Source organism: Orycteropus afer, unplaced genomic scaffold (genome assembly GCF_000298275.1).
Source record: "Orycteropus afer afer isolate SDZICR_OR568_19922 unplaced genomic scaffold, OryAfe1.0 scaffold00015, whole genome shotgun sequence".
Lineage (NCBI taxonomy): Eukaryota > Metazoa > Chordata > Mammalia > Tubulidentata > Orycteropodidae > Orycteropus > Orycteropus afer.
The window spans coordinates 19,482,315-19,505,136 of record NW_006921602.1 but is presented as its reverse complement, the minus strand read 5'-3'; the positions used below and the strand labels follow the sequence as shown (position 1 = coordinate 19,505,136).

The following is a 22,822-nucleotide window of genomic DNA, read 5'->3' as shown; positions in this document are numbered from 1 at the left end:
TAGCCTGCCTAATGAGTCGGGGCTGACTCGACGGCAAACAACAACAACTAGTTGTTGTTATGTGCCGTCGAGTCAAACCCGACTCATAGCGACCCCGCCTTGGGTTTCCGAGGCAGTATCACTACGGAAGTAGGATTGCCCAACCTTCCTTCCGAGGAGTGGCTGGTGGGTTTGAACCGCCAGCTGTCTGGCTAGCAGGCAAGTGTCTTAGCCACTATGCTACCAGAGCTCCCACAACAACTAGGGACAGCATAAAAGTATATCCTCATGGGAGGTGTGAGGAAAGTGAAAAAAAGTTGTGGGAGGAAAGAGATTCAGAAGACTGACTCAAACAAAAAAAGTTACCTTCTTTGGGGCCAGTGCTACCAGACAAAATTGTTTAACTTTCTAAGCTATTTGAATTTTCTCCTCCAGAGATTACTCCAGTTCTCTACAGGAATCACATGTGCTTTTGAGTTAATAAGCAAACACCAGTAGAAGGATTATATGAGAAGGTGTTAATTGCTTTCCTAACACCTAACTTTGGTGACCAAAGGGAGTGGGAATTTTGATTGGCAAATATTAGAGGAGAAAGAGTAAGTGAGTTTTAATTTGGGAATTTTTGTTACTAGAATTATTTGGAGCAGGGTCATACATAGGCTTAGCATTGGAATGTATATTATGACTTCAGCCATCCAAAATAGTTCGTATGTTGATATAACTAGCATAGTATTATACTAAGGAAAATAGTTGCTGGGATGGTGGTGGTGTCTGACTTAAAAAAAAAAAAAAAAAAAAAAGTTATCTGTTTGATATAGATGTGCTGTAAATAGGAGGTCAATGATGAAACATTCAAATTTTGCCCAGAGTTGACAGTGTCTTCTCTTTTCCAAATGGTCATTTGGGATATGCTAGCTTGCTAGTTCTGGTGGTGTAGTGAATAAGGCATTTGACTACTAACCAGAAGGTTGGCTGTTCAAACACTCCAGCTGCTCAGTCAGAGCAAGATGAGGCAATCTACTTCTGTAAAGATTCACAGCCTTGGAAACCAACTGGAGGTCACTATGTGTCAGAATCAACTTGAGGGCACTGTTTTTTTTTTTGTTGTTGTTGTTGTTTATATAGGCATTAAAGAGCTCGGGTGGCACAGTGGTTTAAGTACTTGACCACCAACCAAAAGGTCAGTGGTTCAAATCCACCAGCCACTTTGTGGGAGAAAGGTTGGACAGTCTTCTCCCTGTGTAAAGATTGCAGCCTTGGAAACCCTACAAGGGGCAGTTGTGCTCTGTCCTATAGGGTCACTATGAGTCAGAATCTACTCTATGGCAGCGAGTTTGAGGTTTTTTGGATACAACTATTACAAAGAATGAGAGAGCTATATATTTAGTAACATTGGAAAGGAAAGATGCTCAAGTACATTATATAGTGGAAGAAAAAAGAAAGTTATAAAAGCATTATAGTATAAAGAGAACATGTGAGACTACAACAAACAGTTAACATCAGTTTTCTCTGGGTAGAATTGGGTCATCAACTTTATATGTCATGTATTGCTGAATGTTTGAAAATTTATTATTAAAATCTATAATCAGAAAAAATAATTCTTTAAAAAGGAATTTTCACAATTTCTCTTCATAGGTGATTACATGCTTGATGCAAAGCCAAAAGAAATTTCAGAAATTCAACGTTTAAACTATGAGCAGGTAATAAACACAATTTGTTCTATTAATTTGTGGATATATTTATTGATCTTTTATCAGTGATTAGCAGATGCTTTCTGTAAAGAATCAAGTAGTAAGTATTTTAGGCTTTGTGGGCAATATATAGTGCTTATTGCATATTCTTTTTTATAACCCTTTGAAAATGTAAAAACCATTCTTAGTTAACATGCTGGATTTGGCCCCCAAGCAATACTTTGCCAATCCCTGGTCTATATGACATGCTATGTAGAAAGATCATAGATATCTTTCTATAAATCTATGTGGAATGATAACCTGGTATTTTTCTTAAAATATTGACTCAACTGAAGTTGTCATTGAATCGTCTTTCTTCCTTTTATTTATATTTTATAATTATATTTAGGAAAAAGTTGAACAAATGATGTCTAATATGTTATTAGGATAAATTCTTTTGTTTCCTAGTTTCAATTTGCCCTCATATTTTGTAATGTTCTTTTAGAGAACTTGTTCTTTAATATGGGAAGTGTCAATGGGCTTACAAAATTTATTGGAAATAGAAGAAAGAGCAGAACTTAATTTTCTTTGCCTTGGCAATCGAAGGCAAGAAGTAATCAGTTTCTTGCAGTGGAAAGACATATTATCCAGGAAAGAAATAGACATCATTGTATCCTTCATATTTACTTTCAAAGTAACTCTTTGTCCATACTTTCAACAACATCAAATTGGCAAAAGGGAAGCAAAAGTCATGTCAGTATTGCAAAATTTCTTGAGTTTGAATGTTCAAATAATCAATTGGTAAAAGAGGAGCTCTGGTAGCATAGTGCCTAAAGGCACTTGACTGCTAACCAGAAGGCTGGTGATTCAAACCCACCAGCCACTCCTCGGAAGGAAGATGGGGCAATCTACTTCCAGAAAGAAACCCAAGGAGGGGTCGCTATGAGTCGGGTCTGACTCGACGGCACATAACAACAACAACAATAGAATTGAAAAGCCAGTATATCACATGCTTCATTTGTAAAAGTTAGGAAATCTAAAGCTAAAGCCAAGTTCCTAGGCTGAATTTATTTAAATTTTATTGGGTGAATTTATAGCTTAGAGCATGATATTCATACATTTTTAGGGATGGAAAGCTCTTTTCAAATAAAATCTTATGTGAAACTCCAATGTATAAAACCAGTAGATGATATTTTATAAGTATAAAGTGACAAGATTCAATTTACATAATTTATTTATCAATCTTATTTAATTTCTTATTTCCATCAATGAACCTATGTTGATTAATACAAAAATTTGAATTTGAGGATTATAGATGATATTCGTAAGTTCACATCAACCTCAGGATTTATTTATGAGAACAATGTTCAAGCTTAAATTCTAGGGAGACCAATGTGAAGCTGCAATTTTCCTAATTAAAACCACTTCACCAGAAGTTGTAATGTAAACAAAGAGTATATTTTCCCAGTTTATCTAATGATAGATGCCCTGACACCCAAGAAAATACAGTATGCTTGTATTTATGACAAGTTTTTTAATTACTGCAGATATATTTTTAAAATATGTTTTGTATTTAAATTTGAAATATTTCACCATGTTAGAAGCACCTTTCAGAAGAATTCTAAGAAACAGTTTAAGTACTGGCTTAGAGAAACTTGTTATTTTCTGTATTCTTGAACTTTGCTATCAGTGCTGGTGTGAGATGTTACCTCGTTATTTTGATTTGCATCTCTCTAATGGCTAAAGATCGTGAACACTTCTTCATGTGTTTGTTAGCAGCCTGAATATCTTCTTTGGTGAAGTATCTGTTCATGTCTTCTGCCCATTTTTTAATTCTATTATTTGTCTAATTTGCTGTTGAGGTGTTGGAGGTTTTTTTTAATAAGTTTTAGAGGTAAGTCCCTTGTTAGATATGTTTTTTCCCATATCCGTAGGTTATCTTTTTACTCTTTTGGAGAAGTCTTTTTATGTATATAAAAATTTAATTTTTAGAAGTCCCAATCATTTAATTTATCTTCTGCTGTTTGTGCATTTTGAGTTATGCTTGATGGTCTATTTATGCCATAAATTAGGGCCCCTAAGTTTGCCCCAGAGGGAGCTCTGGTGGTACAGTGCCTAAGGTATTTGATTGCTGACCAAAAAGTTGGTGGTTCAAACCCACCAACCACTCCACAGAAGGAAGATGGGGCTAGCTACTTCTGTAAAGATTTACCTCCTCAGAAACCCAGTGGTAGTCACTATGAGTCCGAATCGACTCGATGGCTGTGAGGTTGGTTTTAAGTTTGCCCCTATTTTTTCTTTGATAAACTTTGTAGTGTTAATTTTCACATTTAAGTCTTTGATCCATCTTGATTTAGTTTTTATATGTGATGTGAGGTGTGGATCTTGTTTCATTTTTCTGCAAATGCATGTCCAGTTTTGCTAGCACCATAGCATTTCTTCCCTATTTAATGGATTTCAGCCCTTTGTCAAATATCAGCTGATCATAGGTTGATGGATCTATTTCTGGGTTCTCAGTTCGGTTCCACTAGTCTGTGTGTCTATTGTATCAGTACCAGGCAGTTTTGACTACTGTGGCTGTGTAGTAGATTTTGAGATCCAGGAGTGTGAGACCTCGTACTTTGTTCATCATTCATCAATAGTGCTTTGCTTATCTGAGGTCTCTTTCCTTTCCATATAAAATTTATTTTACAGGTTTTTCTGTATCCTTGAAGAATGTTGGTAGACTCTGGATTGGAATTGCATTTAATGTATATTTTGCTTTGCGTAGTATTGGTATTTTCAATTGTCCTATCCACGAGCATAGTATATTCTTCCATTTATGTAGATCCCTCATGGTTTCTTGAAGCAGTGTTTTGTAGTTTTCTTTGTACAGGCCTTTTGTGTCCCTGGTAAGATTTATTCCCAAGTATTTTATCTCTCTGATAGCTGTTGTAAATGATATTGATTTCCTTATTTCCTTCTCAGCAATTTCTTTGCTAGTATAGGGGAATCCAACTGATTTTTTGTATGTTGATCTTGTAACCTACCACTATGCTAAATCTTTCACTTAGTTACAGTAGTTTCCTTGCTGAGTCTCTTGGGTTTTGTATATATAGGATCATACCATCTGCTAATAGGGATAGTTTTACTTCTTCCTTACCAGATTGGATGCCTTTTATTTCCCTTTCTTGCCTTATTGCCCTGGCTAGGACTTCCAATACAGTGTTGAATGGAAGTGGTTATAGAGGGCATCCTTGTCTGGTTCCTGTCCGTAAGGGGAATGGTCTCAGTCTCTCTGCATAGAGAATAATTTTGTCTATTGGTTTTGTATATATGCCATATATTATGTTGAGGAACTGTTTTTCTGATAGTGTTTATCAGGAATGGGTGTTAGATTTTTATCAAATGCCTTTTCTGCATCATTGATATATACACATAGTTCTTTTCCTTTATTTTACTTATATGATGAATTACATTGATTCTTTTTCTAATGTTGAACCATCCTTGCATACCTGGTATGAATACCACTTGGTGATGATGTAGTATTTTTTTGATTTGTTGTTAAAGTCTGTTGGCTAGGATTTTGTTGAACATTTTTGCATCTGTAGTCATGAGGCATATTGGTCTGTAATTTTCCTTTTTAGTGATGTCTTTGCCTGGTTTTGGTATCAAAGTTATACTTGCTTCATAAAATGAATTTGGGAGAACTCCATCCTTTTCTGTGTTCTGGAATAGTTTGAGTAGGATTGATGTCAGTTCTCTGAACGTTTAGTAGAACTCTCCAGTGAAACCATCTGGACCAGGACTTATTTTTATTGGGAATTTTTTATGACCCATTCTTCTTTTGTTATGGGTCTGTTTAAATTTTCCACCTCAGTCTGTGTTAGATTAGATAAGTAGTATATTTTCTAGAAATCTGTCTATTTCTTCTAGGTTTTCAAATTTGTTGGAGCCCAGTTCTTCATAGTATCCTGGTATTATCCCTTTTATTCTGATTGTTTCTGTTGGGATGTCACCCATTTCATTTCTTATTTGTGTAATTTGTGTCTGCTCCCTCCTTTCCTTTGTTAAGTTTGCCAGTGGTTTGTCAACTTTTTTAATCTTTTCCACGAAGCAACTTCTACTCGTGTTGATATTTTCTGTTTTCTTTGTATTTTGTGTCTCATTTATTTCTGCTCCAATCTTTATTATTTCCTGTCTTCTTATGACTGACTATAGACTTTTTTGCTGCTCTTTTTCCAGTTGTTGGTGATGTTGGGGTAAGGTGTTGATTTTGTCTCTTTCTTTTTTGATGTGTGCATGCTACTCAAAACTCGCTGCTGTCAAGTTGGATTCAACTCATAGCGACCCCTCCTTGGGTTTCCAAGGTGGTATCACTATGGAAGTAGATTGCCCAGCCTTCCTTATGAGGAGTGGCTGGTGGGTTCAAACCACTGGCCTTCTGGTTAGGAGTCAAATACCTTAGATACTATGCTACCAGATGTGTGCATATATTACTATAAATTGCCCTCTGATCACTGCTTTTGCTGTGTCCCAGAGATTTTGACATGTGTTTTTGTTCTTGTTTGATTCAAGGAACTTTTTCATTTCCTTTTTTTTTTTTTTTTAATTTCTTCTGTTACTCAGTATTTTTTATGAAGGTTGTTATTGAGTTTCCATGTCTTTGCTCTTTTTCCACTGATCTTCCTAGTATTGATATCTAATTTTTATAGCATTGTGATCTGAGAATATGCTTTGCAGTATTTTGGTGTTTTTATCTATCTGTTTATCTATCTATCTACCTATCTATCTATCCAGTGTTTTCCTCCCCTCCTCTCCCACCCCTGGTAGTTTCAATATTTTTAAATTTATTGAGGTTTGCTTTGTGGTCTGTCCTGGAGAGTGTTTCATGTGTGCTGGAAATGAATGTATTGTGCTGTTATGAGGTGAGTGCTCTGTATATGTATATAAGGTCAAGTTGGTTGATTGTATTGTTTAGTTCTTCCTTGTCTTTGTTGAGTTTCTTTCCAGTTCAATCTTTTACTGAATGTGGTGTATTAAAGTCTCCTACTATTACTGTGGAATCATCTATTTGTCTTTTCAATTTGATTAAAGTCTGATTTATGTATTTTGGGGCTCTTTCATTGTGTGCATAGACACTTATTATGGTTATGCCCTCTTGTTCAGTTGATCCTTTAATCATTATATAATGTCATTCCTTGTCTCTTATGGTCATTTTTGTCTTCAAATCAATTTTATCAGAAATTAATATTGCCACTCCTTTTTTGATCGCCTCTTGCTTGATAGATCTTTTTCCACCCTTTGAATTTTATTGTATTTTTGTCTTTGTCTCTAATGTGTGTCTCTTGTAGACAGCATATTGATGGGTAATGTTTTCTTATGCAGTCTGCAGCTCTTTGTCTCTTGAGTGGTGGATTTAATCCATTTACATTCAGTGTAATTATCAACATTTATGAATTTATTGCTATCATTTTGTTTTGTGTTTTTTCATGGTGGTGTTGATTTCTTTGTTCCATATAATTTTCTGCGCTGAGCTCATTGTGTTTATGAATCATGTCATCATTTCCTTCATTGCTGTTGTTTTAGTATTTGCTAAATATTTGTCCTCTTTTTTATTTTGATGCAAAAGTTTATTATTTTTCTTTGAGATTACCCCGTGACTTACTATTTTCTTCCCAAGTTTAGAACATTCTTTTCTATCTCACAATTGTCTTGCCTTCCACATCATTTAAAAGTTCTGTCACTACACTATTTGTTCCTTGTTTTTGGTTTGTAGTAGTCCTCATATGCTAATTGATGTCTCTGGTTCTGTTTTCAATCTTGTAAGCTTATTTTACTTTGAATACTTCTATAACTGGATTAGGAGCTCTGGTGGCATAGTGCCTAAGGCAATTGACTGCTAACCAGAAGGCTGGTGGTTCAAACCCACCAGCTATTCCTCAGAAGGAAGGTTGGGCAATCTACTTGCATGGTGATACTGCCTTGGAAACCCAATGAGGGGTTGCTAGGAGTCAGATTTGAACTCAATGGCAGTGAGTTTGGTTTGGTTTATAACTGGATTGGTTTCTGGGTTATGTCATCATATGTGTTAATCATTGGTTGTTATCAGCTGTTGTTGGTTCTCTGTCTGAAGGACTCCTTTTAGCATCTCTTGTAAGGTTGGTCTGTTTATAACAAATTCCCTTAATTTCTGTTTATCTGGACATGTCCTAATTTCAGCATCATATTTGAAGGACAGTTTTGCTGGGTATATAATTCTTGGTTGGACATTTTTTTTCTTTCAAGATTTTGTATGTATCGTCCCATTGCCTTCTCACCTGCATGGTTTCTGCCAAAAAAGTCACAGCTTAAGTCTTATTTGTTGCCCTTTGAAGGTAACTTTTTGTTTTTCCCATGCTGCTTTTAGGATACTTTCTTTGTCTTTGGTTTTGGTGATTTTGATTATGATATGCCTTGGTGATTTTCTTTTGGGGTCTATCCTGTTTGGGGTTTGTTGAACTTCTTAAATGGATATCTTCTTATCTTTCATCATATTAGTGAAATTCTCTTCCAAGACATCTTTGACAGTTTTCTGTATGGTTTTCTTTGTCTCTTCCTCTTTTGTGATTCCAATCACACATAAGTTATTTCTCTTTATGGTATCTCACATGGATCTTAGGCTTTCTTAATTTTGTTTTGATTTTTTTTTTTTTTAATCGATCCCTTAACAAGGTAGTATTGAGGGTTTTGTCTTTCAGTCTCACTAATTCTGTTTTCCATTGATTTGATTCTACTTCCTTGCCCATTCAATGTGTTATCTCATTCTTAAATTTTGTATTCATCTTTTAGATTTCTATTTGTAGTTGTTGTATCATTTCTAATTTTTTATTTATCTTGTCAGTTTGTTCTTATATTGTCTTCCTAAATTGTTCTGGAGTTTTGTCTATGTTTTCCTTAGTTTTCTTTAGTTTCCTTGATCTGTCTCTTAGTCCATTCTAGGTACCTAAATATAATTCATTTGAATTCTTTACCATGCAGTTCCATAGCTGCTTCTTCCTCACTGATATTTTCTGGGTTTGTATCTTGGTCCCTTGTTTGTACTAATTTATCTTACTTGTTTGTGTGAACTGAATTTGTCAGTTGTCTCTGAGACATTGTGCTATTGTTATATTTTTATTTCTACTATATTTGGTAGTCTGACAGCATTTAGGAACTTAATACCTGTCTCCTGATGGGTATGATAGAGAGGGTGAGAGTATGTGCATAGCTCTGTTAGCTGTTTGTGAAGAGCAATTGAGGGTGAATTGGGCTGGTATTGGCTGCCATCTTTCATTGGTCAGTTGGTGCAGAAGCAGAGGGTTGTCCTCTCCCAGTAGATAAGGCTGTAGGAAGTGCAGGTGTGATTGGATCATGTAGGCATGGTTGCTGTTTTCCACCTGGTAAAACAAAATAAAATAAGAGAATAAAAAACATGTATTGCATAAACACACAGCAACAATTGCAAAAAAAAAAAAAAAAAAAAAACCCTGAAAAGGCAATAAATGAAAAAAAAAAAAATAATAAAGAAGGACAAAGACAAAACACCTCACAGTATCTGGTGAGGGGGAACAAAGAGAAGAGAGCAAGAGAAAAAGAATAATAAAGAAAAAAATTAGAAGAATACAAAAAGAAAACCAAGGGACAGGCAGAACCATAAGATTAAAAAAAATGAAAAGAAAGTAAAAAGAAGGGAACAGGGAAGGAGAGAAAAAGTAAAATAAAGTGAAAGGAAAAACCAGGAAAGGGAGAGAGAGAAAAATAATAATCTAGGAAAAAAAGAGGAAAAAAAATAAATTTTTAAACAAACAAACAAAAAACAAAACTGGGAAGATGGGACAGGGCACCTGTGCTCTGTTTCTACTGGCCAAGTAGTCAATGGGGAGCAGGGCACCTCGCTCTGGTATTAGTTCCTTCCTGCCCATGAGGGAACTAGGTGCAAGGCATCTGATTTCAGAAGAGTTCCTGTTGTCTAGAATATGTCTGGGGGCATGGTATCTGTACCTGATAAAAATTCTTGCTGAGCCAGACAGAAGTGGGAGAAAATCATCTGGTTTCAAAAGGAATTCCTACCTGCTCAAAATGCGGCTAGAGATAGGGCATCTGCTCTCAGAAGAAGTCACTGCTGTCCCAAAAGGCAGCTGGGCACAGGGCTCCTACTCCCAGAAAAAGTTCCTGCCATCCCTAAAGTTGGGCTTAGTGTAGGGCATCTGGACCCAGCACAACTTCTTGCCAGCCCAAAATGCTGCTTGCAGTAGGGTGGCTGATCTAGCAGCTAGTTCCTATCTACTTAGAACACAACTGGGGATAAGCTACTAGATTTCAGACTAGTTCCTGATGATCCAGTGTCTGTGGGCAGGGCTCCTGGACCTAGAAAAAGTTTCTGCCGGTCCTAAAGGTGATTGGAAGCAAGGCATCTGGTTCCAGAGGGAGTTCCAGCCAGCTCAAAAAGCAGCTGTGAGCAGGGCTTGTAGACCCTGACAGAATTCCTGCTGTCTCAAAAGATAACTGGGAGCAGGGTCCTATTCCCAGAAAAAAGTTCCTGTCATCCCAAAAGCCAGCTGCATGTAGGGTATGTGGTCTCAGAAAAAATTTCTAATATCTCAAAGGGTGCCTGGCAACAGGGCATCTAGTACTGGGACCAGTTCCTGTCTGCCCAGAAGGCAGTGGTTGCAGGGCACCTAGATCAGGATGGAATTCTAGTTCAGAAAGTGGGTGGAGGTGGAGGATAGCCACAACTCTGTTTACCAAAAAGCTGCGGGGTTGATTGAACAATCTCTTTTAGAAAGATCAGCACAAGGCTGGTCCCCATGATGCAGAGGTTAAAGATGTCCCAGATGTCTAAACTACTTTGTCACTCCATCATTTCAGACATTAACTCTTCCTCTCTAATCTCCCCCCTTGTCTTAGGGTTCTGTATTTCACTGTAACATCTCTCAGAACTCACAGACACCCAAGGGATCATCCCACATAGTGGTGGTGGAGGCTGGGAGGCTGGCAGGTGGGCAAGTCCCAGGTCTGTAAGTAGGTCTGGAGGATCTGCCCAATTCTCGGGGTTTGATGAACCTCAATCAGCAGTTCAGATGACAGCTGCTGTCCCAAATCCAGGGATGAGATGACAATGAGCCAAAACGCAGAACCAGAGCAAGAGGGAGGGCAATCCTTCCCATAAGATTGCTTCATGCTGCTCCAACAGATACACACCAGGTGGATAACTTTAACAGCCAGCTATTCAGTTGCTCATGGCAAAGTGGGAGTTACTAAGACTATGGCTAGAGAACTGTACCATGTAATTTGCTACACCGCGGGGGTACAAGGGTAACAAGGAATATTGCACCTTTGTAGACGTCAGCCTAACCTGTTTCTTTTTAAAGGCTCAATCTTTTGGGAAGGTTGAAAAAATACACTGTTTGGGGGAAAGATTGGTATTTGGAATAGATAAAGTTGACAAAGGTCAAAGACTAACAATGTTATCTTGTTATAAAATCTACCATTTGTGAATTTATAGCATTTGAATAGTTTCTATTTTCAGTCTGTACAGTCTCTCAAAATGAAATTTTGTAAGTTTTTGGGTAAAATAGAACTTTGTTTATGTGACCTAAATTTCTTATTTTAATTAAAATTTCAAATGAGTCACCTAGTTTTAATAGGAGGATTTATTTCTTGTTTAACCTTTCTGCTGTATGCTCCTCCAGTAGCTTCTAAGCTTTTGTATCTTTAGTGTCTAGCACAGTGTCTGCTCAACAGTAGGAATTCAATAAAAGTTTATTAAATTTTATGCATTTATTTTTGTTCCATCAAATAAATGTATTTAGCATGTTATGATTATATGTATTTAGTATGTTAAAACTCTGTCAAAGCATATTTTAAAATAATCTTCATTACAGACTTACGTGACCACATCTATTAAGAAAACTGATGTGGACATAATGACTCCTTAATTTGGCCAATGTGTCTTTGTGATCCAGCCTCTAACAGTCTCTCACATTTCCTTCTATTTTTCACTTCACTTATTCTACTCTAGCCAGACTAGACTCCTTGCTGTTCTATGAACATACTAATAAATTCATTTCTACATCAGAGTACCCTGGTATCCACTTTGTCTAAGTTGCTCTTTCCCCATGAGGTTACCAAGGCTCAGTGCTTTGGTCTCTGTTTAGATGTCATTTTCAAAATAGCCTTCCTCTTTGATTTTAGACTTCCTGGTCTAAAATTGGTTCCTCATTCCTGTCACTTTGTATGTCTTCATCCCGTTCAATTTTTCTTGCCAGTACTTGACATTATATATTGATATGTTTGTCTCTTCCAGTAAAATGTAAGTTCTGTGAGAGCAGTGACTGTTTTGTTCACTGTTTCAAGCTCAGATTAGTGCCGAGCATATAAGAGGTACTTAATAAAAATTTGTTGAAGAAATGAATGAGTTGGATAAAATGAAAAATTAGGAGTAAATATGCTTGCACTTAAATATCTTTTTTTATTGTTTTGATTTTTGTTATCTGTTCTCTTCCTCTTTCTGTTTTCAGAATATGAGTGATGCTATGGCAATTTTGCACAAACTACAGACAGGTCTGGATGTAAATGTAAAATTTACTGGTGTTCGAATATTTGAATATACACCAGAATGCATAGTATTTGATCTTCTTGATATTCCTCTGTACCATGGATGGTTAGTGGACCCTCAGGTAAGTAGAAAAATGTTAATTAAATAAACACATATACAGTTATAATTTATAAATTTGGCAAATTAATCTGGAGTTATATTTTCTGATACATAATTCTATCCTTTGAAAAATATTTTATAATAATACAACATTTATGAACACAGCTATCCCAAATTTCCATCACTTGAACTATACACTTCCATATGAACAATGACCAAGTGATAGTATCAAGATCCTTGTATTTACTAGTCTAGCATTCCAGGTTTTGCCTGTTTTGCCTCTGGCAAGTACATCATGGTCTTGACAAGAAGTAGACGACACATTCAAGAATAACTGAACAAAGTTTCAGGAAGAGACAATATATAAAGTTGTAAACAAAGTTAAGGGAAACAAGCAAGGGATGATGAAGTATCCTAGAGTTAGCAAAAGGGTTTATTCACTGTCATATATTTAGAACTCGGGTTAGTGTCTGGCATGTAGTAGGTAATTAATAAAAATTTGTTGAAGAAATGGATATATTGGGTAAAACGGAAAACTAGAAGTAAACGTATCCGTACTTAAATATCCTAACCCTGAAAGAGCAAGGGGAGGAATTATAACAGAGCAAGAACAATTCCTAAAGAATAGTGCTGTTTGATAGGAGTGTAACCTTTCATATAAAATTGCAGTTACTATCAAATTGTGGCCCCGCATTGAAGGATTGAAGGTAAATAAATACTGTGACTTTATTCTTCCCAGTCTCTACTGGCCTGTCTGTGGCTTCCATTGACCAAATCCAACTAAAAATTAATGACAAGGATTCTAGTTGTTATAGTCCATAGAGATCAGCCTGGTCACACATGTAGTAGATTAGGGAAGGGTGAAGAATGGAGCTGGAAGGGCAAAAGGAAGGAAAAAAACCCTTTATCATATACTAAATTCTTATGTAGGATAGAATCTTCTCTGTTCCAGTGATCTGGCTTTTGTCTACTTCTGTACTGTTCTGTAGTGTCTATGACCACTGTTTTAAGATTATTATAGGTTATTTACATGTTATTTGCATGAGATAATTATAGATTCACATGTACTGGTAAAGAATTATCAGAGCATTCCCTTGTATCTTTTCACCAGTTATCCCAATGGTAATATCTTACAAAGTATGGAACAGTGTCACAACCAGAATATTAAAATTGATTCAGCCAAGATTCAAACATTTCCATCACTGCAAGAATCCTTCACGCTGCCCTTTTATAGTCACACACACTTCCCTCCTGCCTCTACAGCTTCCTTAATACTACTGGTCTTCTCTCCATTTCAATAGTTTTTTCATTTCAAGAATGCTATGTAGATGAAATCATACAAGATGCATCCTTCTGTATTTGTTCTCCCCCCAAAACACACACACACACAAACACAAACACACACACTCTCATAATTCTCTGGGGAATTCATCGGTTAGTTGTGTGTATAAACATATGTTCTTTTTTATTGCTGAGTACTATTCCATGATATGTGTATACCACAGTTTAACTATTCACTCATTAAGGGACATCTAGATTCCTTCTAGTTTTTTGCCATTATGAAGAAAGCTGTTATAAACATTTGTATACAGGTTTTTCTATGACCCTAAGTTTGCATCCCTCTGGGATAATGCCTAAAAGTACAGTTGCTGGTATATGGTAGTTGTATGTGTACTTTTTAAGAAATTGCCAAACTATTTTCTAGAGTGCCTGTACCAAAAGTTTATCTTCCCTCTAGCAATGTGAGTGTTACAATTATTCTGTGTCCTTGCCAGCAATTTGGTATTGTCACTATTTTTTATTTTAATTATTCTTATAGTTCTGTAGTGATATCTCAATGTGGTTTTAATTGTGCATTTATTGTGTGACTAATGATGTTGAACATCTTTTTCTTGTGCTTATTTGTCACTTGTATATCCTCTTCAGTGAAATGTCTCTTCATGTTTTTTGCTCATTTTCTAATAAGATATCTTTTACTATCGAGTTGTGTGTGTGTATAAATGCATTTGTTTTTGTTGTGGTCATTGAGAATACACACAGCAGACCATTACACCAGTTTTACAATTTCTACCATTATAATTCAGTAACATTGGTTACATTCTTCAAGTTGTGCAACCATTCGCATCCTCCTTTTCTGAATTGTTCTTTCATTAACGTAAATTCACTGCCCCCTAAGTTTCCTATCTAATCTTTGAAATTGCTGCAATCAGTTTGACTCCATAGAGGTAGATCTTAGAAGAGCACAGTGCTCAGGGAAGACATTCTTTACTAGCTAAGCTAAACTATTGTTTGGTTTTAAGACAACTTCAAGAGCTATGTTTGGTTTAAGATTTAAAGATTTTCTTAGGGCAATATGTTCAGGGATCATCTGGACTCCATGCCTCCAGAAAGTCTGGAGTCCATGAGAATTTGAAATTCTGTTCTGCATTTCTGCCCTTTTGATCAGGATTCTTCTAAGGAATCTTTAATGAAAATGTTCAGTACTGATAGCCAGGCACCATCTGTTCTCATGGCAAGGGAGGCAATTGTTCATGGAGGCAATTAGCCACACATTCCATATAGTTCTTCTATTCCCGACTCTTCCTTCTTCCTCTGTTGCTCCAGGCATGTGGAGAACAATGGTAAGTTGAATGGCCACTTGCACACTTACCCTAGACACTATGCAGCAAAGTAGGAGGTAGAACAGAAGCACTCACTGTGATATTCGGCCAATCACCTGAGATGTCCCATGTAAACATGACCCTAAGCCTCTAAACCTAGGAACCAGATCCCATGAGGTATTTTGTTGTTCATAACCAGCCTCAGCAGCTACTTTTTTTTTTGGTCATTGTTGTAAACATATCTATCACAGTTGTGCCAATTTAACTTTTTACAGGTGTACAATTTATTGACAGCAAGTACATTAATCAGCTGTGCAACTGTGCAACTTTACCCTTAATCAATGTGAATTTTCTATCACTGTAAACCAAAACTCAGTATTGCATAAGCAATACCTCTCTTTCCTCCTCCTTCCTGCCCTTGGTAACCACTATAAACTTTGGTCTCTATACTTTTGCCTGTTCTTGTCTTTTTATTTAAGTGAGATCATAACAGTATTTGTCCTTTTGTTATGGACTTATTTCACTCAGCACAATTACTTCAACCTTCCTCTGTATTGTAGCATGTATCTGGCTGAGTAATATTCCATTATGTATATGTACCACGTTTTGTTTATCTATTTATCCATTGATGAGTATTTAGGTTGTTTCTACCTTTTGGTTATTGTGAATTGCAATGAACCTTGTTTTTAGTCTCTGCTTTGAAGAATTCCACTTAGGAGTGGAATTGCTAGGTATTACTGAGTTGAAGGGTGTTCTGGTGGCACTGTGGTTAAGGCATTGGGCTGCTGCTAATGGAGCAGGGAGGTGGCATCTTTTGACCTCCTCTGACTCTACAAGAGGAAGACAAAATCACCATCAGCAGTCCAAGGCCTGTTCCTATGAGGCCAGACATGCCACCACCCTCCAGCCCTCTTACCAACCTTGACACCAACTGCCCCTCTCGCAGCACCCACCACCTCTCTGCTGGGTTTGATAATTCACTGCAGTGGCCACACAGAACTCACACATTTGGGTTATTAGGAAAGCAACAGGCTTCAATTCAAATTCAGGAATGCACTCAGGGTACAGTTCTTTGGCCAGGACAGTCTCTTTGCGTGCCCTTAGACACACCTCTCTGGCCCTTGGCCTCTTGGCCTGGCCTCTGTCTCTGTGGGCTAGGTAAGTCCACTGCTCTGTCTCGTGCTTCTTGGTTCCACTGTCACTGTCTCTAGGCCAGGTGTCTCTCTCAGCAGCACGTCTCTCTTAGCAGACAGATTCCTTCTGCCTCTAGGAGGGTTCATTTTGAGCGTGGCAGAGTGGCAAAATCAACCAATCCCAACATCATGATGAGTTCTACACACCTGAGAGAGAGTGAACTTTCCCAGAAAATTACTTCCTGCTGTTCCAACAGAAATAACCCTGTTGTATGATTTTAATAATCAAGAGTTTAAAAGCAGCTACTCACAGTAATCCAGTGAGAGTTTTAAAGACTGTGGCTAGAAAAGCCAAGCCATGTAATTCACTACACCACACCTGCTAACCAAAAAATAGGTGGTTTGACCCCACCAGCTGCTCCATGGAAGGTGGGCAATCTATTTCCATAAATATTTACAGCCTTTGAAATCCAGTGGGGGTTGTGATGAGTCAGAATAGACTCTATGGCAATGGGTTGGCTTTTGAGTTTTTTTGTATTGAGTTTTGAGAGTTCTTTATGTATTCTAGATACTAATCCTTTGTTATATATGTGGTTTGTAAATATTGTCTCCCACTCTGTAGCTTGTCTTCACAATTTCTTAATAGGATCTGTTGCTGAAGAAAAGTTTTTAATTTTGATTAAGTCTAATTTATCAGTTTTTCCTTTTATATAGTTTACTTTGGTGTTATATCTAAGAACTCTTGTCCTAGCACTAATTCCTAAAGATTCTCTTTTGTGTTTTCTAAACATTTTATGGTTTTGCATTTTACATTTCAGTCCATGATCCATTTTTATTTAATTTTTATAAAAGCTATATGATATAAATCAGGTTCATTTTTTTGCCTATTGATGTCTACTTGCTTCACCTTCATTGCATTGCTTTAGCTCCTTGGTCAAAATCAGTTGGGTATATTTGTGTAAATCTATTTCTGGGTTCTCTGTTCTGTCCCGTGGATCAGTGTATCTTGTCCTCTGCCAATATCACAGTGTTGATTACTGTAATTATGTCATTTTAAATAGAATTCAATTCCATCTACATTTATGGTGTTATCTAAATTATTTATTCATATTTGATGAGCTTGGTGACTGTGTTTTTCAAGAAAATTGTCAATTTTGTTTAAATTGTCAGATTTATCTGTACAGAATTATTTATAGTATACCCACTCCTCACTTACTGACATGGTTCCAAAGACCAGGTCATTAAGCAAAAATTGGTGTTATGTGAAAATGGAGGATGACTATATCAAATCACAAAATGGGGGACATAATAGCCAAATTACATCATTACATAATTACCAAATTACTGAGAATCATGGGCCACCTAAATTGACACATAACCTTAACTATCACAGCCATTGTTACTCTTGCCTCACATCTTGGACAGATGTACATTGCTAATGTGCAGAATAGTAGATTTTTACTATAGTTGTAAATGTGAAATATCAGATAATGCAATAGTTGTTAAGTGAGGAAGAGGCATATTCCTTTATCATCCATTTTATGTCTGCAGTGACTGTAGTGATATACCCTGTTTCATTCCTGATATTGGTCATTTTTGTTTTCTCTCTTTTTTGTTAGTCAATTTTATTGATCTTTTAAATAACCAATTCTTTGTTTCATTGATATTCCTCTATTTTTCTGTTTTGAATCTTGTTGATTTCTGTTCTATATTATCACCTTGCTTCTGCTTGCTTTGGGTTTAGTTTGTTCTTAAATTCTGGAGGTGAGAGGTTAGATTATTATTTATTTTTTTAAAAAAACTGATTTGGGTGAAAATTTACAGAGCAAATTCACTTTCCATACAGCAATTCACATACACTTTGTCTCATGACATTGACCCCAATTTACCACAATGCAACAGCTCCCCTCCTACTTCCTCCCTGTAGTTACCTCTTCCCTGTGTCCATCCCTCCATGCACTCCTGCCCCCTGAGCTGTCTCTCTGTGCACAAGCAGCCCTTCTTTCTCCCATGATTGTTCTCTCCAAGGAGTGTATCCACCTCAGGTAAGTGTTCAACTAGTATGTCTGTCTTTTGTTTGTCTGGAAACCACAGGTGTGGGTTCAATTCCAGACCTGAAGGGCAGCTAGGGGCCATAATCTCAGAGGTTCCACCAGGCTCTATTGGACCAGCAAACCTGGTCCCCCACCCCCTTTTTTTTTTTAAATCTCCAAATGATTTTGAGTTTTGTTCCACATTGTTCTCCCTCTCTATCAAGGATATCCTACATAGATCCCCTTCCAAGTGGATGACAGTGGTAGCCGGGCACCATCTAGTTCTTCTGGTCTCATAGTTGTATAGGTTGCAGATTGGATGGTATACCAGTCCATAGGACTTATTGTTTCCATGAATTTTTAGTTTTCTTCATTCTTCTTTGCTCTGGATGAGGAGAGGCCCATCGTTGCATCTAGATGGCAGCTTGCTAGCTTTTAAGATCCCAGTTGCTACTCGCCAAAGTAGGAGGTGGAACAATGTTTTGTATAGTATATGCCAATTGAGCTTGATGTCCCCTGCAACTATGGTCCCAAACCTGTCCACAGGTTCAACTACTCGGTCCCTCTGGGTAGCTGGCTGTGACCAAGCAGTGACCACAACCTTGCCCCTTGTCAGCTCTACTATACACCTGGGAATTCTGATCATTCACATAAACTTATAGGACCATTGTCTGCCAAGAGGTTAGATTATTGATTTGAGACATTTTTCTCTTTTCTAATGTATGCATTTAGTGGTATAAATTTCTCTCAGTTCTGTATTAACTGTATCCCATAAATTTTGATACATTGTATTTTCATTTTAACTCAATTCAATGTATTTTTTATTACCCTTGAGACTTCTTGAAGCATGGGTTATTTAGAAGTATACTGATTACTTCCCAAGTGAGTGGAGATTATTTTGTTATGTTTCTGCTACTGATTTCTAGATTGATTCCATTATCATCAGACAATATATTCTATGTGATTTAAATTCTTCTAGATTTGTTGAAGTTTCTTTTGTGGTCAGGACATGCTCTATCTTGATATATGTTCTGTGGATGCTTGGAAACAAGGTACATTATTGGGTGGAGTGTTCAATAAATGTTGATTAAATCCCATTAGTTGATGGTTTCTCTGAGTTCTGTATCCTTACTGGTTTTCTGTTTAGTTGTTCCATCACTTGTTGAGAGAAGGGTATTGAAATCTTCAAATCTCATGATGTCTTTCTCCTTTCAGTTATCTCAGATTTTGTTTCAACTCTGTCATTTGGCATGTATACATTTAGGTTTGCTATGTCCTCTTGAAGGAGCCTGGGTGGTGCAGTGGTTAAAACGTTTGGCTGCTAACCAGAAGTTCAGTGTTTTGAACTCAGTAGCTACTCAATGAGAGATAAGACCTTATGATCTGCTCCTGTAAAGATTATAGCCTAGGAAACATGATGGGGCAGTTACCCTCTCTCTTATAGGGTAGCTGTGAGTCAGAATCAACTTGAAGGCACACAGTATGTCATCTTCATGGATTGACCCTATTATCATTATGTATTTTCTCTGTGTCTCTATGTTTATTTTCTTTGCTCTGAAGTTTTCTTTGTTTAATATTAATATAACCATTTGTATTTCCTTTGATTAATGTTTGCATGGTATTTTTTCCTTCTTTTACTTTCAGTCTCCCTATATCATTACATTTGAGGTGAGTTTCTTGTAGACAGCAGAGTTGGGGCCATAGTTGTGAATCCATTTTGCCCGTAACTATCTTCTATTTGGTATATTAATGCCATTTACATTTTATGAAATTATTGATAGGTTAGGTTTAAATTTGCCATTTTATTTTTTGTTTTCTGTGGTCTTTTATTTTTCCCCTCCCTTCTGTGAGCTACTTGAACATTTTTAGGAGTCCATTTTGATTTATTTAGAGTCTCTTGGCAAAGTTTTTTTAGTGATTGCTTTAGGTATGACACTGCGTAACTATAGTGTTGTCATTTTACAATTTTGAGTGAAATAATAGAAACCTTACCTCCCTGCACATCTCTTTACCTCCACCCATTTATAATTGACTTAGATATTTTTTCTATATATGTTTAGAACTGCATCAGAGATTTATCATTTTTGCTCCCACTATTAAACATAATTTGGGAGCTCTGGTAGCATAGTGGCTAAAGCACTTGACTGCTAACCAGAAGGCTGGCTGTTCAAACCCACCAGCAATTCCTCGGAAGGAAGATGGGGCAATCTACTTTCGTAGTGATACTGCCTCGGAAACCCAAGGAGGGGTCGCTATGAGTCAGGTCCGACTCGACAGCACATAACAACAACAACAATTAAACATAATTTAGAAAACTCAAGAGGAGAAAGAAAGTCTATTGTTTTTACTCATATATTTACTTATCATGTCTTCTTGTGTTTCAGGATTCCTTCTTTTATCCTTTTCTTTGTACTAACAGAACTTTCTTGAGCCATCCTTTCAAGATAGGTCTGCTGATGAGATACTTTCTTAGTTTTCCTTTACCTGAGAATAATTTGATTTCCCTTTTATTCCTCAAGGATATTTTTACTCAGTATAGGATTTGAGTTTATAATTGTTTTGTTTCACAGATTTGAAAAATGCTCTGTCATTTTTTTGTGGCCTCCATAGTTTCTGATGAGAAATTCTGTTGTCATTTGCAATGTTTTTCCCCTGTAGGTAAGATGTCATTTCTTCCTTATTGCTTTCAAGCTTTTGTCCTTGTCTTTTGTTTTCAGAAGTTTGACTATGATATCTCTCATATAGATTTCTTTAATTTTATTCTTTTTGGGGTTCACTTAGCATCTTTAATCTATATATTTATATCTTTTGCCGAATTTGGGCAATTTTCAGCTATTATTTCTTAAAGTACTTCTCAACACCCTGTTCTTTATCCTCTTTTTTTGGGGAAGGGGCACTAGTTGCCTGAACATTACATAGGTACAGAGCCCTAAGGCTCTGTGTGCCCACCCCCCACCCCCATCCCCAGCATATTTTCTCTCTGTTGTTCAGATTGGGTAATTTCTGTTGTTCTGTCTTTTAGTTCACTGATTATTTCATCTCTCTTCTCTACTCTGCAGTTGAGTGCATCTGTTGAGCTTTTTATTTTAGTTATTGTATTTTTAAGTTCTAAACTTTCCATTTGGTTCTCCTTTATATCTTCTACTTACTTGCTGAGGCTTTCTATTGCTTTGTTGGGGCTTCCTATATGTTCATTTGTTTCAAATGTGTCTGTAATTGCTTGTTGAAGCATTTTTATCATGGCTACTTTAAAATTTCTGATAAATAATTCTGACATCTCTATCATGTTTGTGTTGGGAGCTTTTAATCACCATTTTTCATTTAGTTTGAGATCTTCCTGGATCTTGGTATGATGAGTGATTTTCAAATGAAACTTAGACATGTTAAGTATTGGGCTATGAGACTCTGGTTCTTATTTAAAGCTTTCTATTTTAGCTTATACTAAAAATACCCCAACAGAATGCAGAATTGCTGTAATGTATTTTCTGAAATGTCTATTTTTCAACCAAAAATTACTGGACGTACAAAGAAACAGGAAAATTCATGATCCATACATAGCAAAAAAAGTCTGAGAAACTGATTTTGAGTGTGTCTGGATGTTAGATTTAACACATACATATTTCAAAAGCAGATACTAGAAATACATTGAAAGAATTAAAACTATCTTTAAAGAATATGAGAAAAATATGCTAACCATGAGTCATTAAAGAGTTGAAATAGAGAAATACAGGTCATAAAAAGAAGCATATGGAAATTGTAAACTCTAAAAGTACTATATAAATAATAATAATAAAAAAACCAAACTCACTGCAGTCGAGTCAATTCTGACTCACAGTGACCCATCCTTGGGTTTCCAAGGCGGTATCTCTATGGAAGTAGATTGCCCAATCTTTCTTCTGAGGAGATAAAATATATGAAATGAAAAATTGATCAGATGGGCTTAGCAAGGTGGCAGAAGGAAATCAGTGGACTTGAAGGTAAATCAGTACAAATTATTTGGCTTACTGCATATCTAAATATATATATATATATATGTTGTTGTTGTTATGTGCCGTGGAGTCGGCCCCGACTCATAGCGACCCCTCCTTGGGTTTCCGAGGCAGTATCACTACGAAAGTAGGATTGCCCAACCTTCCTTCCGAGGAGTGGCTGGTGGCTTTGAACTGCCTGCCTTCTGGTTAGCAGTCAAGCGCCTTAGGCACTATGCTACCAGAGCTCCCTATATATATATATATATACACACATATACATATACATATATATATACACACATATATATATAAACAATAGCACAAAGGAAGAAGCATTAATTGGCAGATACTATTATAAAGATGTTATATTTTACTGAATTTAAGTTATTATTAACCTAAAGAAGATTGTGATAAATTAAAGGTGTATACAGTAATCCATAGAACAACCAATAAAAGTAGAAATTTTTTTTTCAATGTTTATTGTGATTTGGGTGAAAGTTTACAAAGCAAATTTACTTTCCATACAGTGGCTCACATACACTTTGTCTCATAACATTGACTGCAATTTCCCACAATGCAATGGCTCCTCTGATGGTTGGAGCTGTGTGTCAACTTGGCTGGACCCCAGTTCTGTGTGGGTGTTCCCATGATGGGATCACATGACTGAGTTCTGAGTGGCCAGTCTGCCCAAGGGGAGTTTCCCTAGGGGCCTGCTTGCAATGATATTCCAAGGACAATCTGGAAGAACGGCATTCCGAACTACAGACTTCCTTGAGTGA

At 36.7% G+C, this 22,822-nt stretch overlaps 1 protein-coding gene across 1 annotated transcript in view; it reads left to right on the top strand.

Moving 5' to 3' along the window:
* MINDY2 (MINDY lysine 48 deubiquitinase 2) overlaps positions 1 to 22,822 on the top strand; it is a 165,098-nt gene that overhangs the window by 65,502 nt on the left and 76,774 nt on the right. The window contains exons 3-4 of the mRNA XM_007958427.2: positions 1,615 to 1,679; positions 12,170 to 12,328. Of these exons, the coding sequence (XP_007956618.1) occupies positions 1,615 to 1,679; positions 12,170 to 12,328 (224 nt within the window). The remainder of the gene's footprint in view (positions 1 to 1,614; positions 1,680 to 12,169; positions 12,329 to 22,822) is intronic.